At 52.3% G+C, this 17,134-nt stretch overlaps 1 protein-coding gene across 2 annotated transcripts; it reads right to left on the bottom strand.

Annotated features, from left to right (window-relative positions):
• Positions 1-13,116: 13,116 nt before the first annotated feature.
• Positions 13,117-15,885, bottom strand: MIF (macrophage migration inhibitory factor). 2 transcript variants are annotated; one of them, XM_025398216.1, is made up of 3 exons: positions 13,771-15,885; positions 13,395-13,567; positions 13,117-13,296 (listed from the first exon to the last, which is right to left on the bottom strand). In XM_025398216.1, the coding sequence occupies exons 1-3, from the start codon at positions 13,862-13,864 to the stop codon at positions 13,123-13,125; spliced, it is 441 nt and encodes a 146-aa protein (XP_025254001.1). In that variant the 5' UTR covers positions 13,865-15,885; the 3' UTR covers positions 13,117-13,122. The 2 variants fall into 2 exon arrangements, with proteins under 2 accessions (XP_025254001.1, XP_025254002.1); XM_025398217.1 differs by having other exon boundaries at positions 13,119-13,296; positions 13,757-15,885.
• Between the last annotated feature and the right edge of the window lie 1,249 nt (positions 15,886-17,134).

The following is a 17,134-nucleotide window of genomic DNA, read 5'->3' as shown; positions in this document are numbered from 1 at the left end:
ACCTCTGCTCTGAATAATTGCAGCTGCACCCGTTGCAGCTTGCTCTTCCCCCCAACATGTCCCACCTCACCCCACTCTCAACACATACAGTGAGGAGGTTCTGAGATTTGTACCCACCCCCTAAAAGAACCCTCCTCTGGGCGGGATGAGATTCTCTGGCCCTTAGCAGGGCTGTAGCCTGCCCTGTCCTATGCCGCACATGCACGGGCAGTCAAAGCTGAACTTTGAACCACAGGTGCACTTCTTGAAAGGGGGCAGAGTGGGAGGCAGAAAAAACACGTTGGATCCTATACATGCCTTTGGGAACCCTGAATGAACTCTCGGGGTTCCGCGTCTGGTCACCTTTACACTGCCTTCTAAGACTGTTGGGAGGAGCTATTGAACACTCTTACATAAGACGTCCACAAGCATAAAAAACGTGGCAGTAGGGGAGGGGAAACGAGAGAAAAAGAGTAGAAGAATTGGAATAAAAGACTGTAGCTTGGAAGGGAGGGCAGTGTGGAGGGGCACCCAGATCGGGCCATCCTCACTGTCCCCCTGTTGCCGTGCCGGAGGCTGGCCCTGCCAGGAAAGCCTGATACCTTATCTCAGTTTCCCCTTTAAAGCAGGGTTGCTAATTCCTACCTCACAGGGTGGTCCTCATGAGGATAACATGAGGTAACATTGGGGGAAATTGCTTGGGAAAGTGTAAAAGGCCACTTACACAGAAACTGCTCATGACCCATTTGGCCAAAGTGGGGATGTGGACTCAGAGGCCCTGGACCCAGGCCTGGGCCCTGCCTTGCCTGTTTGGGGAAATGGCCCTGGCCTTTACTCAACACTGACCCTACCTTAGGAGGAAGAGTCCTGCCCGAGCCAACCTCCCACGCCCTGACCGAAGCAGTGCCGTCAGAGAGTCCTGGCTTGGGAGTCAGAGGGACTGAGCTCAACGTATGGGTACCCTAGAACCTGCACCTGGAAAACTGAGTTGCTGATGCAGCCAGGTCCCCGCTGCTGGGGTAGCCCAGCCTACCCCTCCAAGCGCCTTCAGGGAAGAGAACCAGCTGAGGCTGGGGGTACCAAGAGAAGGGTCCCCCAAGGTTGGAACTTGCATGCAGGAGGATGCTCAGCAGGGGCTGCAACGGGGTTTTTGGGAGCCCACCAGGCAGGGATCAACAAGGGGTCTGACTCAGCAAAGGACTGCAAAGCCAAAGTCTCACTTCAGTCTCTAGGCCCAGGGATCAGGCTCACCAACTCCCTGCAGAGGCCCCAGCAGCAGGGGACCGCACGCTCACAGCATCGATAGTGGGTGATATCTGTTGTAAGCTTTCCTCTTCCCTCTCCCGCTCCCCATGGCCTCTACTATCAGAACATATTCTGCCTGTTGCAATATGGACAGAGTGGGTCTTTAAAAAAAATTACTTAAAATGATAGTTCAGGGTTCATTTCCAGAAGAAAAAATAGGTGTAAGGGGTTCTGGGACAGGCCTGTGGAAATCGGGAGTGATACCGAGGCTGACTGTAGCACTGGGGATAAAAAGGAGGAGTCCCAGAGTGGGGTGGGGACCACATAGGACACCACTTCTTTAGGGCCCAGAAGGAGGCAGGAAGTCTGATATCAGCAGCCAGTTGGGAGTTCCTAGGGGTCTGGGTTGGTGGAGAGAGACCTTCACAAGTTGGGCAGGCTGCTCTGCTTCACTCCAGATTAGAGGGCACCACAGGATACCCACATGGCAAAGTGGCCAAATCCCAAGGGAAGGCCCGGGGAGCTGAGTTGAAACTGCCCCCTGCTCCTGAACTCAGGGGTCAGCGATATTGCTGCTACTTGCTAAGCCCAGTTGCCCCTGTGTTATCCACTCCCCGCTGGAGACCTGGGGCAGCATAGATTCCCCCCACCTAGGACTTGGAATGAGTCATCATTCAATGCTATTTGATTCCAAGGGTAGCTTGGACCCCAGACTACAAATTATTTTACTACTCTTCCTACTTTCCCATCCTAAATTAGGTCCAACCTCAAAGTTCAAATTGGAGTCAGAGGTTCTGCAAATATATAAAATGCCAGATACCTAGATAAAAAGTCAACCTTAGAAATGTCTTTCATAAATTTCCTAGGGTGAAATTCAAGTCAAAAAATTAAGTTCCCTTGTCCTTTTAGGTTAAAGGCCAAAGGGGGAAAAAAAAAAAAAGTCTTAAGGTCAAAGGATTCAAGCCCAAAGCATTCAAAGAGAGCCCAGGGGCCCATCAGAGCCCAGTGGTGTTAACCTCCTCTCCAAGGCTCTGTGCTTACCCAGTGAGCAAAGTGGCCCGTGGGCACGGGAGGGCTGGGTGTCTCCTGGAAAGTGAGATCCTTCTCTCCACATCTCAGCATTTTCACTGGCCTGCCATGTGCTCCAGTTTTAAAAGACTCAGGGTTACTAGGAATGAGCAGATGGTGATAGCCTCAGCTTCCTGCTCGCCAACCACAGGGAAGTCCTTAGAGTAGTGTGCAGGCCATGAGATGTCTCCAGGATCCCGGACCCAGCCCTATGTAGCCCTCTCTTCCTGCTACCTTAGTACTCCAGCAGGAATGCCCTGGCAGCTGATGGAAAGAGAGTAGACAGGGAAGACAAACCCTAGACCTCATGGCATAGCTGACCAGGTGGAGGGTTAGCATTAGCCCTGGCGACCCCGCTGTGGTGCAGCAGGAAGCAACTTCTGCTGTCCTCCTCCCTGAGCGTCTGTGTACAAGCAGTCATCACCTGCCTGGGTCTTATTTATAACACCACCTTCCTTTTCATATGTGTGAAATCTCATCATTTCCATTTCTCTCTGTGTGCCCATTGCATGGGTGTCTTCGGCCCTAAGAGATCCCGCCCCAGTCAGTGGAGCGCAGCCCGGCAGGTTGCTGAGCTGAGCACCAGGGAGCAGTGGTTATGTCCCACTGGCTCTCAGGACACTAGCTGTCCTCCACTGGGGATATTTCCAGCCCTAAGCAGCACAGTTTCTGCAGCACAGTTGTCAGCAGCTAGGGACAGATGTCCACAGCTGTGCTTCCTCACGCGACTGCTGGCTCGTATCCCCAGCATGGCTCAGCTGGGGTCCTGGTAGTTGTGCTGGCTGCTGGCCGTCTTCACACAGAGGGCTAGTCATTTGTGTTCAACCCCAGTGCCTTCCCTCCTTTTACTTTCTCTTTGCTTTCAGGCCCATATATTTACTTTTCCTGACATATTCCTCTAGATTTGGTCACTTGGGGGTCTCCCCTGGCAACAGAAAGCAAAACCAGGCAATCCCAGGTTTGCCACAAGAATTGCTGTTGAAACAGCCCCACAGCTGCACCCAAGAGATGGCAGCCGTGGCCATCAGCCTCCCTGCCGTCAGCCCCTCTCTCCTGACTGGCTGTGCTCTCCTCAGGGAGGACTCCACTGAACCCTTCTTGCCACCTAATTCTACATTTAAAAAATGCATTCCCTTAGGACCTGAGCAACCCCAGGCACCCACCCACAGTAACTGCACTTTCCCCAAGTGTACCCAAAATATTCTCAATGTTTGACGCTGATCTTCTGTCCTTTAATTTGTCCAAATTCCCTACAGCCTCTGAGGGCTGCCCTGGCTCATGGAATGGCTTCTGGTTCTTACAGAGTCACTGTCTGCAGCATTGAATGGCCACCCCTCAAGAGTGTTCTGGGTCACCTGGTTCCCTGGTGGTGACCCTGTCTGTTCCCAACGTCTGCCCTCCCCTCACATCAGGGAGCTTTCCTGTCCCCTACGTTGGTCTGGCCCACTCCAGGGTCCCATGATCCCTCATCTCTGCCCAACCTGCCTCCTGACACCACTGCTCCCCTTCTAAGGGTAAGGCTGTGGTGTGTGTTTCAAACTATTCCAGTTCCTTCTGGATCTCCTAAGTAAACCCAATTCTCTGGGACAGGCGGTTCTCAACAAAAGCCATTTGGATGGCCCTTGCTAACTTTAGATGTGTATTGATTTCATTGTTTCTCTATCTCAACCCAAGAAAACAGCATATTCTCTGAAGGGCTCTGATTCCCTTTAATGCTGTTGTCCATTAACAAACTCTTGCCTTTCTGTGGGCAAAGCCACGACTTTAGTCTCCCAACTCCTGGGTCAAAATGTATGTAATAGCTGGGCACGGTGGCTCATACCTGTGATCCCTGTAATATTCTGGGGTGCCAAGGCGGGAGGATCACTTGAGGCCAGCCTGGGGAACCTAGTGAGATCCCGTCTCTACAAAAATAAAAATGTAATTAGCTGGGCATGGTGGTACAAAACTGTAGTCTCAGTCACTCAAGAAGCTGAGGTGGGAAGATGACTTAAGCCCAGGAGTTCAAGGTAACTGTGAGCTTGATTGCACCACTGCATTGTAGCATGGGCAACAGAGTGAGACCCTGTCTCCAAAAAGAAAAAACAAATAAAAACAAAATGTACATAAGGCACAAATCCACAGCAAAGCTGAGCCGCACAAGGGGACGAACTCAGCAGGCCTAGGGATGTGCTTTGTGGGTTCAGGAGGGACCCTCCCCAGTCCCTGTTCTGGCAGGAGGCTTTGGGGGCAGCTCATCTGGCACAACTCCACTGTGGGTGGTACAAGAGTCATACCAGGGTGCACTGGCCCCTTGCTGCCTTCACAGTTGAAAGTGGTGACCTCGGACCTGGCTGAGAACACAGGAAAGGCAGCAAGCCTGGGCCTGCCCTCCTCCATTCATGCCTCAGAGGTTGGGACTCTTCTGTAGCCTCCTCTGCACTGTCTCTGTTTGGATTAATAGGAGGCCCGTGCGGTAGTCAGAGAACATGACTCTGAGCCGTGACCGTCCCCAGAGCACTGTCCTGAGTTGCCAAGGCCATACCCCCACATGGACCTTATTTATATCAGCAAGGTGGGACCTCCAGCCTGGGCCACTAGTTAAAAGCCAACCCTAGGACCATAAGGATCAGCTCGTGGCTCCAAAGCACTGTAGGGAACTGCCAAGGCCAGAAGCCAGCGTGGTCCCCGTGAAGCCCCGGTGCACACACCAGGCATCCCAAAGCCTCAGACTTTTATATGGTTACTTGAGGACTCAAAGCTCAAAGCCTCTGCTGGATTTAAGGGGGCTTAAATAGAACACGCCTTTCTTCCCATTCCAATCCTGGGGCCTCCGCCACAGTTGTGAGGGTCACAGCACTCGCCAGAAAGCAGGGAGCACACGGCAAAGCAGGGCCCCGAAAGGCCGAGCTAGACGGGGGGCGCTAAGGGGGTGCTTGTTTAGGGACATAAGCTCCTCATGGGGAAACAAGGAGGTGAGGAGGATCAGGCCCCCAATCCCAGGAGAAACAGTGGTGGGAAGCTCAGGGAGGCTGGGGGTGGGCTGGGGAAGAGGCCAACAAAGTGGGAACAGCCCTCCGTATGGGCCAGTGACTGGCAAGGTCTTAGAGGGATGGGGCAGTTGGGCAGTGCCTCTGCATGGCACAGTACCCAACCGTCGGCCTGGTGGTGGTGCTCTTCACTTCCTCTTCACTCCCTTCTACTGTGCATGTTAACTTTTGTATCAGGGAATATGAGATATGGAAAAATGCATAAGGTTTAATAAATATACACAGACACTTGAAAGAACAGAAAAATACTGCAGCACCCCGTCACCTCCCAAATGCCCCTGGTCGGTGGGACTGCTGTCCTGACTGTGATAGAAACCATTTTCCTGGCTTTCTTCACAATTTTCCGACCTACACATCATCCTCTGAACAATACAATTTGGGGCTTCTTGTTTTCAAACTTCATATAAATGGAACTGCATTATATGCATCTTGTGGCTTTTGCTCAATGTGTTTGAGATTTGTCTGTGGTGATATTCGTACCTATAGCTTGTTCATTTCACTGCTGTTGAATAATTCCGTGAATGAACAAGCATAATTTATCTATTCAATGCTTGATGGACATTGGGTTGCTTCCAGATACAAGTTTCTCCAGGATAGATATACCGAGGAGTGGGATTGTGGGCATGTTAGTTACAGCCGATGGGGTTGGTAGTGGTGTGTCATAGTGGTTCTTATTTCCCTGATTTCTACTGAGGATGAACAAGTTTTCCATTGGATATTCCGTTTTGTGAAGTGGCTTCTAAAGTCCTTTGCTCATATTGTTTAATAGGGTTTCCTAATAATGTAATGTTGAGGTAGGAGATCAGCAGAACTTGTTTTCCAAGCACTGGTCAAGACCTTGGTTATGACCTCGCTGATCAAAACAGAATCTGGTCAGAACAGGATGCAATGAAGAAATCAGCTGAAACCAAGATGGCGACAAAAGTGACCTCTGGTTGCCCTCACTGCTCATTATATGCTAGTGATAATGCATGCTAAAAGACATTCCCACCAGCAGCATGACAGTTTACACATGCCATGGCAATACCCAAAAGTTATCTTATGTGTTTTAAAAGGGGGAGGAACCCTCAGGTCCAGGAACTCCGGATCCCTTTTCTAGAAAATTCATGAAAAACCTGCCCCTTATTTAACATATAATTAAGAAGTAGCTATACATATAGAGGGCTGGTAGTCCAGGAATGCTGCTCTGCCTGTGGGGTAGCCCTCTAAACCCCATCCATCTGTATGGATGCTCTGTGAAACCCACTTTTCTGTACTCTGGTGCTCTAATAAACCTGCTTTGCTTTCACTTTTTTCTGTTGGGTCACAAATTATTTCCTGTGCAAAGCCAAGAACGCTCTCAGGCTGAGCCCCAGTTGGGGGGCTCACTTGCATTAAGACCAGTTGCAGAAACTGTACCATGTCTTTTATTCTTACGGTGTCTTACTAACATCAGTGTGTCAATCTTTCCTTATTGTATGTACTCATTTTATCTTACTTAAATCATAAAGATGATATTCTTCTACATCATCTTTTTTTTTTTTTTTTTTTTTTTTTTTTTTTTTGAGACGGAGTCTCGCTCTGTCACCCGGGCTGGAGTGCAGTGGCCGGATTTCAGCTCACTGCAAGCTCCGCCTCCCGGGTTTACGCCATTCTCCTGCCTCAGCCTCCCGAGTGGCTGGGACTACAGGCGCCCGCCACCTCGCCCGGCTAGTTTTTTTTTTTGTATTTTTAGTAGAGACGGGGTTTCACAGTATTAGCCAGGATGGTCTCGATCTCCTGACCTCGTGATCCGCCCGTCTCGGCCTCCCAAAGTGCTGGGATTACAGGCTTGAGCCACCGCGCCCGGCCTCTACATCATCTTTTAAGATCTTTGTGGCCTTTTCTTTATGGCTCTAATCTATGTAGAATTGACTTTTGTGTGGGAGTTAAATAGGAGTCCAGTTTGATCTTTCTTCTTACATGGTAGCCAGCTGCCCAGCACCCCTAGTTGAATGAGTTCTTCTTTTCACGTGAATTTCAATGCTCCCCCAGTATGATATTGTGTCCATGTGTGTGGAGAGGTCTGTTTCTGGATTACTCTTTTTTCCATTGGTCTGTTGTCTGGTATGTTCTGATTCCACTTTGCCTTAATTGTGTAACTTGATAATGTGTCTTGATATTGAGAAAGCACGTCCTCACATCTTGCCTCCTTCAAGAAAATGTTTTGACTCTTCTTGGTCATTTAGAGTCTCATATAAATGTTAGAATTAGGTTGTCAATTTCCACAGAAAAACCTGTTGGAATTTCGATTGGGACTGTGCTGAATCATCAACCAGACAGAACTGTTACCAGCACAATATTGCCTCCAGTACAGAGATGCCAAGACCACCTCGGTCGGTAGGGGAGACCCTAATCCAGTGGCCGCTACAGGAATTAAAGACACACACACAGAGAAACAGAGGTGTGAAGTGGGAAATCAGGGGTCTCACAGCCTTCAGAGCTGAGAGCCCCAAACAGAGATTTACCCACATATTTATTAACAGCAAGCCAGTCATTAATTAGCATTGTTTCTATAGATATTGGATTAACTAAAAGCATCCCTTATGGGAAATGAAGGGATGGGCCGAAATAAAGGGCTGGGTTGGGCCAGTTATCTGCAGCAGGAGCATGTTCTTAAGGCACAGATCGCGCATGCTATTGTTTGTGGTTTAAGAACGCCTTTAAGCAGTTTTCTGCCCTGGGTGGGCCAGGTGTTCCTTGCCCTCATTCCGGTAAACTCATAACCTTCCAGCATGGACATTATGACCATCATGAACATGTCACAGTGTGCTGCAGAGATTTTGTTTATGGCCAGTTTTGGGGCCAGTTTATGGCCAGATTTTGGGGGGCCTGTTCCCAACGCAGAGACATGGTCAGTCTCTTCATTTATTTAGTTCCCCAATAACCTTTAGGGTGTTAGTTTTCTCTGTAGAGGTTCTCTGTAGAGTACATCTTGGATTTGTTTCTAGGTACAGGAAACTTTTTAAAAAATATTTTATATAGACCAGGGTCTCACTATGTTGCTCAGGCTGGTCTTTGAACTCCTGGCCTTGGCGTCCCAAAGTGCTGGGATTACAGACGTGAGCTACTGCACCCAGCCAGGAAATTTATTTTCTATTGCTCCCCTACAACTCCCACATCTTCTCCATCTGCATGAAATCATATTCTCTGTATGGTATCTGTAAAGTCATATCTTATTCTGAGAAATGTCCACTTCTGCATTAATACTCATCGCATGTATTCTAAATATACTTTGTCTTGTTTCTCTTGTATATAGGTTATTGTAGTTACTTGACCTGGCCGAAATGTTAAATGTGTATAAGTTCTTGTCCTTCATGTCTTCTTCTGGCTTTTTATTCACTAATAGTCATCAGCGTCCTTACTGTCAATTAAGAGATGCTCCTTCTCAATATTTTGATATGATAGTACAAGGATTCTAAAGGAGGAACCTATTTTTTTAGCAACTGTGTTTTTTGTTTTGGTTGGCAATTCACTAAGGACTCATCCCATCATGTTATGAGGGAGACATTCTTGGAAGCATGGCTACTTTTCAGATTCTTCTCAGCACATAGCTGTCACTCATGCTTTGCTGTGAGATGGGGTGCCCTACAGATGGATAGGGTTTACAGGCTTAGGGTTACTCATGCCTTTTTATAAGACATTATTGCTGTGTTTGTTTCTTCTTCAGAAAACAAATTCTAGAGAGCCGGGGTTAATCTGTTCCACAGTCTGAATGTGTTACCGAAACACCAGGGGTTTCATCTAGGTCCCATTGCTTGCTGCACAGCCAATCACTGCCGGGAAGAAGGGCTTTATTCGGGTGCTGCACTCAAGGAGAATGGGAGATAAGTCTTGAATCCATCTCCCTGACCAACTAAAATTGGAGGATTATGTAACAGTGGAAGGGATGTAGCTATGTTTGGGAAGGAATTAGGGAGGGGTAAGAAAGCAACCATGATGACCAATGGATCCAGTGTCTCCTTGTCTGGATGCAGTGATCTGGTGAATTTGAGAGAGGATTACTCTGTGGAGGAAGGCAACAGGAGGGAGCCTTCTCTCTGGAGTCCCTTGGCATGCTTTGAATTTGACCTATGTAAATCTATTACCTATTAAACTGAGAAGAGAGCTAGGTACGCAAGAAGCCAAGTCACTGGGGCGGGGCGGATGACATGGGGGATGAAGCTTCTCATTTGTAGCCTTTCAATTCAGTGCTCTATCTGGCTGTTTTGAGAGCTAAACTGTGAGTTGAGACCCCATGGTCACCAGATGACGCCTGAGGTTCCAGGACTGAAGGGACAGAGTCAGTTTCTGAAACTGACAATCTCTGTCTCTTTTACATGGGCTTCAAACACAGAAATGAAGTGGCTTGGCCTCACTCACCAGGAGGGGAAATCTGGGCAGTTGGCTGGTGGGTTGACACTGTCCCCCACATTGTCCTGGAAATTACTCAGGGAGGCCCAGGCCTGGAGAGCTAAGACTTGGCTTTCACTCCTCAGCCTGGAAAGGAACTGAGATGGCCAAAGAGGGCTTTATAGAAACATAGTGTCAGTGGCCCAGAAATCCTGGAAATATCCCAAGTTCCAGGGATCAGCTGATCTCTGTGTGTGTCTCCTGCACAGAGAGAGCTCCACCTAATTCTGTGGTCTTTGGGCTGGTGGCCCCAGGGGCCCCTCCCTCAGTACTTGTCCAGGTAACTGAAAAACCACTCTGATATGAGGGTTGGCCCTGCATTAATCTTATCTACTGCGTTAGAGGCTGTAGGGTTGTCTCACTGCCTGCCCTGCCAGTTCCTGTGAGGGGTAGAGCCAGCTCTTCAGTGTGGGGCTGGTGGGGATGCAGTTCCCAGTGAATGCATTTCAGTTGCATCCCAGCAGGATACCGCTCCAGCTTGCCTTGCTGCAGACTGGCCTCACTGGCCTCCTAGCACTTCCCGGCTCCATCTGGAGACTTCTAAGTAGATACCTGACCACACTTCCACATTGTCTCTGTCCCTGCCTCCCTATCTACTGCCATCAGGGCTGGCACATCAGGAACAATAGTGCCCTCTGAGGAAGGGGTAAGGGAGAGATTTCACAATTTATCAAGACCTGAGTGCAGGCACAGGCCACCTGCTCTCTCCTCCCCTCCCATGGCGTTCCTTGGATTAATCGTGCCTCTGAGGATGTGAGATGTCCCTGTCATGCCTACATGATTGAGTGAGTATGTGGGAAGGACTTCTGATGAATCCCTTCATTTCACAGATGGGGAAAACTGAGGCCCGGAGAAGGAGCAGAGTGGGGACTTGATCCTGATCTTGCTGGAATCGAGCTCCCAGAAGGGAGTGGGGTCTGAATGGAGGCTGGCAGTGAGGGGTGGTGGGGAGGGAGTCTCTGCAACGAAGCTGTTCCCGGAGGGGATGAGGTGGGAGACGTGCAGGGTGGGAAGTCTTGGGAAAAGCCTACATTGCTGGACTCTCCAGAATGGACAAGTACCGAGGGGGCCCCTGGGGCCACAAGCCCAACGGATGACAGAACTGGGTGGAGCTACGTGCAGGAGACACACCCAGAAAGGGAAACCTCGGCTAACAGGACCTGGGCTGAAGCAAAAGGGCCTGTGGGCGTTGACCAGGTGGCCTCAGGGAGGGTATCCCAGAAGAATGGTGTGTGTGAGGCTTATAGTGGACAGATGGGGGACAGGCCTTGAACCTACAAAATGAGGTTCAAGGCCTGCCAGGCTGTCTGTCCGTTGCAAACAGTGGCCCTGAGGAGAGTGAGGGTCACCCTGTAGGCCAGGAGTCTTTCTCAGCAGATGACATGGTACCACCAGAGTGATGGAGAACAGGCAGCATGATGGCCCCACACCTGTCTGTCCTGTACCTCGAGGTTTGTGGTGTTACTTGGAAATGCATTTCCAAGGCTGACCCTGCAGGTTCTGGGGCAGTCAAACCGGGGTTTGAGGAAGAGACCCCACCACCTGGCGGGCAGTGGAGCCTGTGCTTTGGAGGAAATGGAGCTGGCCATGGGATGGGGGTCGACGGGGGCAAGTATGGCTTGAAGGTAGGATGTAGCAGCTGCCCTCCCCAGCAGGCAGGCTGGTTGTTAGTCCCAGGGGACTTAGGAACACTTTCAGCAGGGCGAGTGGATAGGTCCCCAACCCATAGACATTCACTTTGTTCCTGCAGTCCAAGGAGCCATGACCTTGTAGATGCCCCCAGGGGGCCACAGAACCTCAGACACTCACCTGTTTTTGGAGGGCGACTCTGCCATCAACCCTCCTGCCCTCACACAGCAGGTGCCAGGGCCCTTGTAGGGGGCATGGCATTGAGTGTACGGCCATGCCCTGGATCCTGGGGTCAGTGTCCTCATCTGTGAAATGAGGGAGTTGAATTAGATGCTCATGGAGCCCTGAGGCCCTGCTCTCCCCATCCGTGGCACAGCTGAGAGTGAAAACTGCTGAGGTGGGATGGGGGCCGGGGGCCAGCCAGGGCTTGGTAGGGTGTGGGGCCCGAGGCAGAAAGAGCTTGTTGTGGGGGGAACTGGGGGTCCTGGACAAAGCTCTGCCTCGGGCCTTGGGAGGCTGGAGCTGGGGGCACCCAGGAGCTGAGGGGATGTGACAAAGGCCAGGGCCGAGGAGTGTGCCTGTTACACCGGAGGTACTCGGATCCAAGAAGGAAACCTCAAGCCCGAAAGCCAGGCTGAGAGGAGTGGGACCTTCCGCTACAGCTGGAGCCATGCCATGCCCCCCATGCCTCCCCCAGCCGGGAGGCAGACAAGGGGTTCCACCGCCCTCTCACTGAGTTAATGAGACTGAAGTGACACTGGGGACCTCGGCTGGCAGGAAGCTAAGGAGGGCCTTGCTTTAGAGACCTTTATGGAAGGGGTACCCCACCCCAAGATGGGTGCCACCCTTCCAGGCTCCCTGGAGCTTCTATTCTCCTTCCTCTTTCTAATCTTCACCCCACCCAGCCCCACTGCTCTTCTGGAAGGAGATCTTGCTGTCCGGTGCTGGGCGGGATGATCGAGTGAACACGGGACTGGAGAGGAGACGTGACTGGAGACTAAGAGAAGCAGAGGAGTCACACTCGACTCACCTCGACTTCCCAAAGTGCCGGGATCACAGGCGTGTGCCACCGCGCCCAAACGTAACTGAAGGCTTTACAGACATGTCTGTGGCACCACAGCACACGAACGGTCTCAGTGGAAACCCCACGCCCAATTTCCTCAGGGAACTGTTGTGGCGGGGGCTTGGGTGGCTGAAGGGAGCAGAACCCAGGCGTAGGGTTCAGGGGTGGACGGAGCGGTATAACCAAGAACTCCGCACCTCCCCCACCCACCCGCCTGAAAACTCTACTGAAGTCACCTAACAAAGCAGATGGCAGTGAGTGACTCTGGGTGGGATCTTTCTGTCTTCTGGCTAGCCTCTGCCCATCAAGAAGGCTGGGGAAGGCGGGGCTGAGAGAAAGGTCTAGGCCTAGAAGACCTCAGACTCTCAACTCCAACTCCTCCTCCCCCTCTTCCGTAGTGGGCTCACCTCAAGCACCCCACGTGGTGGCCCTAGGTAGAACAGCACTTTAGATCCCGAGTGTGCAGCCCAGGGCAGGGTGCCAACTTCTCCTCATCCCTTCATAGGCCACAGAATGGAAAGACACTGGGGCTTCTCTGTTGGGAGCGTAGGAGGGAAAGGCTGGACAAAAGGGCTCCCGAACAGGCTCCGAGGGGAGCAACCCGGCCCCCCCAACACCGTTCCCGGCCTCGCTCCCCAATGTCCCGGCTCTGCACCAATTCCTCCCGCAAGCCAAGGAACACCGAGGCACTCCTGGTCTCTAAACTGTTTTATTTCTCCAGAAGGTTGGGGTGGGCGAGCCTAGAACACTGAGTGCGGCGGGTTCCCGGGTCGAGCCAGCGCAGACCGCGTGGGGCTCGGCGGCTCTTAGGCGAAGGTGGCGTTGTTCCAGCCCACGTTGGCCGCGTTCATGTCGTAATAGTTGATGTAGACCCTGCGCGGGGAGGAGGCTGGACTCAGCGGGCGGCTCAGTCACCGGCCTGGCCGCGCGCCGCCGCCCCTCCCCCGCGCCTCCCCCGCGTCTCCGCGTACCTGTCCGGGCTGATGCGCAGGCGCTCGGCCAGCAGGCCGCACAGCAGCTTGCTGTAGGAGCGGTTCTGCGCGCCGCCGATCTTGCCGATGCTGTGCAGGCTGCAGAGCGCGCAAGGCTCGCTGGAGCCTCCGAAGGCCATGAGCTGGTCCGGGACCACGTGCACCGCGATGTACTGCAAGAAGGGGCGCGGTCAGCCCGCCCCAGCGACCTCGCCAAGCCCCAAGCGTCCACTTCGGGCCCGAGCCACCGTCCTCCCCCCGCTCCGTCCCCCCAGCTCCGTTCGGGAGTCGCCTCCCCAGCTCCCAGCGCGGGACCCCCTCGTCCGGGCGGCACCCCCTCTTCCTGTCCCCTCCCGGCAAACCTGTGGGGGCTTGCCGGTGGCCTGCGCCAGCTGCTGGGTGAGCTCGGAGAGGAACCCGTCCGGCACGGAGGCGCGGGGCACGTTGGTGTTTACGATGAACATCGGCATGATGGCAGAAGAACCCGGACACCCGCGCAGAAGCACAAACGCACGCGCCGCGGCCGCCACTGAGCTACGTGCCTGACTTCTCGGACACTACTGCGGCCCCGCCTTTTGTGACGCCACCGCCGGCGCCAGGCCCCGCCCCCGCGAGGTTGCGGCTCCGCCTCCAGTGGGGACGTCACCGCCTGCCTCGGCGCCGCGCCGCAGGGCAGGACCCTGGGCGACTCTGCCCGTTCCTCCAGCAACCGCCGCTAAGCCCGGCGCACTGTGCGAAACCGTTCTCCACGTGGCCGCTAGAAATCGGCCTGTCCCGGCCTCGCTTCGGGTCTTTCTTAGTCCTTTCACTAAGTCACCGATGATAGTCGCCAGGAGGCGCTGTGCCGGCAGTGGGGATGCGGTGGTGAACCCGGAAGATGGCCCCTTGCCCTTCCAGAGATGAAGCCGAGTTGATTCCACTGCACGCACTGAACCCCTGTACGTCCTGAGTCTTTGGGCCACGCGTCCCCAAGGGCTCCAGTCCCCGCACGCGTTAGCTTGTGTGTTTGAGATGGGGAGGGGCAGTCACTGCGGCAGGTGAGAGGGGAGCTGCCCCTGCGAATCACCATCCGGGGAACTTCCCTGAACCCCTGCTCTTTAAAGAGGATAGGATGCTGGGAGGCACCGAAGGGAAGGAGGTGAGGTCGAGACCAGATTCAGTGGTTCAAACGTGCGCAGCTCCACTTCTCTGGGCCTCTGGGCAACTTCAGCTCCTCAGGGAAGCCACACCCTAGTCAGGTCCACCGTGTATGCCCTCTCATAGAGCCCTTGCTGAATTTCTTAACTGTCTTTTCCACTAATGGTAAACTCGGGGACCATCTAGCAGGTGCCAAGCATACAAGAGACATTGACTTAATACTGCTGAATGAATGAATGGATGAATGGGTGAAAGAAGATAAGCCATGACATAGCAGGAAGAGGACGAGGCAGCAAGTGGATCACAGGCCAGGTCCTCAGATTTCCAGGGAGGTCCTGTCCTTGGTCTCTGATAGGTGCAATCCATATACCAGTCTCGGTGAAGGCCATGTGATATAGTAGGGACACCCATGCCTGTGGGACCCTCGTGGCACCAGCCAGCCTCCAGTTGGGAGGCCCCATGGCCCATTTATACAAATAGCCTATGGGTGTTGGTTCCTGCAGCTGGGCCCCAGACTCTTTCCCTCCTGCTGTCGCACCTTCTCTTACTTGTGTCCAGGGCTCCCTAAATGATGGCACTCCATGCCATGTCTCCAGCCAGGGGCACTCACCTAAGCCCCAGGCGCTGACAGCAGCTGACTGAGTGTCCACTGCTCTGTAAAGTCCAGATATATGACTTGTCCTCCTACACCTGATCACCTGCCAGTGAAATGTGCCTCCTTTCACTATCCCTTTATTCCCACTTCTCTCCATTCCCTGCACTACTGCCTAGTCTGCACTAGCTGCATTGCCTTTGGCCTGGACCACTGTGACTTCCCTATGGTGGACTGCTGCTCCTCAAGGGAGGAGTCTGTTTCCCAGCCCCAGGCAGCAGATTTAGCTATGACTCCCTGTGCCCAATGAAAGCTGAACAGAATTACATAAGTCACTCCAGGCAGAAGACTGAAGAGCCAGGGCCTGGTTGACCTGTTCCCTGTGAACCTGAATGACAAGGTGCAGCCTTGCCAGCAAGCACCTGAGCTCCCCCTGGATGTGAGCCCCTGCCAATCTCAGGTTGTTATCATAACAAAGAGTTGCCTTACCTGGCCAGTGACGGAGCAGGAGCATTGCCACCTTGAACCAACACCACCATTCTAAGTTCCCCCTTAATTAAAAGCTGCCTAAATCCAGCCCCAAAACATCAGCCTAATGGCTAATGTCAGCATAACCAGAAACATTCCAAACCTAAGATAAACCCCTCTCTGACCAGAAACATGCCAACCCCGAGACAGCCTCCCCTCCAACCAGAGACGTTCCAACTCCGCAGTAAACTTTCCCTCACACAGAAACATTTGGAACTTACGATAAGCACCCCCTCCAAAACCCTTAAATATCCTTAGTTTGTAAGAGAGTGTGGCTCTGACCTAACTCGACCAGAAGCCCCTCTCAAGTTTGTTTTCTAAAATAAATCTGTCCATGTTGACTGTTGAGCCACCCTTCGTGTTTCTTTCCTCTTTAATTCTTATAGCCAGGACAGCCTCTGAGCCACTTGTCATCTCCTTGTACCCTCCCCAGCTGTTTCCAGTGGCAGTCAGCCTCAACTTTCTAGAAGGGTACCCAAAGAAGTGATATGATTTGCCTCGTACTAGCATGGGCATTTGGCTCAGTTTCCCCATCTGTAATTTGGGGATGACAATAGTGTTCACCTGACATAGAGGTATTATAAGCACCAAGTGGCCTAAATGCCAGTAACAGTCTCCTCTGATACTAGGGATTGTACTGTCACAAGGCCCTGTGAGCCTCCCCCAACCCTCCCTTGTTCTCTGAGTCATGGCACACTGTCCTTCAGTACCATGGCTCCTGGCTCCAGGGTTGGGGTTGGTCCTGAAATCTAGCTTGCCCACATTTTCCCTTGTCTGACTCCAACTCATCCTCCAGTTCTTGACTCAGCCTCAGGTCCTTGGGAAAGCCCCTGGAGCACCTGGCTTGGTCCATTCCCACATGTGCCCAGCACCTGTCCTGTCCTTCAAGGCTATCTCCATATTTCTGAGTTAAGACTGCATGTCTAGGCAGTAAACTCTGTGCCAGTGGGGACAGTCTCTTTTTGGGCATTGCTGTATGCCTACCTCCTGACCCCTTACCTCCATGGTAGGCAGATGACCCCCTGCCCACTAAAGAATAGCAGGAGGAGGACAAGCACTAATCCCTGGAACCTATGAGTATGCTATGTTACCTGGCAAAAAGCACTTCACAGATGCAATTAGGATTATGGACCTAATAGGGAGATTAGCATGGAGTATCTGGGTACACCCAATCTAACCACATGAGCTCTTAAAAGCAGATAATTTTCTCCAGCCAGAGTGCCAGATTCTAAGCAAGAGAAGCACTCGATGTCCCTTACTGGTTTTGAAGATGAAGGGGACCAGAGACCTCATGGTACAACCACAAGGAATTGAATTTTGCTGACAACCAGATTGAACTTGGAAGTGGATTTTTCCCTTGTCCCTTCCGATACCTTGACTTTGGCCATGCGAGTCCTGACGCAGAAGACCTAGTCACGTTACGCTGGACTATTGACCCACAGAAATTGGGAGATAATAAATGTGTGTTGTTTGAAGCTGCTAA

This window comes from Theropithecus gelada, chromosome 10 (genome assembly GCF_003255815.1).
Source record: "Theropithecus gelada isolate Dixy chromosome 10, Tgel_1.0, whole genome shotgun sequence".
NCBI lineage: Eukaryota > Metazoa > Chordata > Mammalia > Primates > Cercopithecidae > Theropithecus > Theropithecus gelada.
This window is presented reverse-complemented; position numbering and strand designations above follow the sequence as displayed.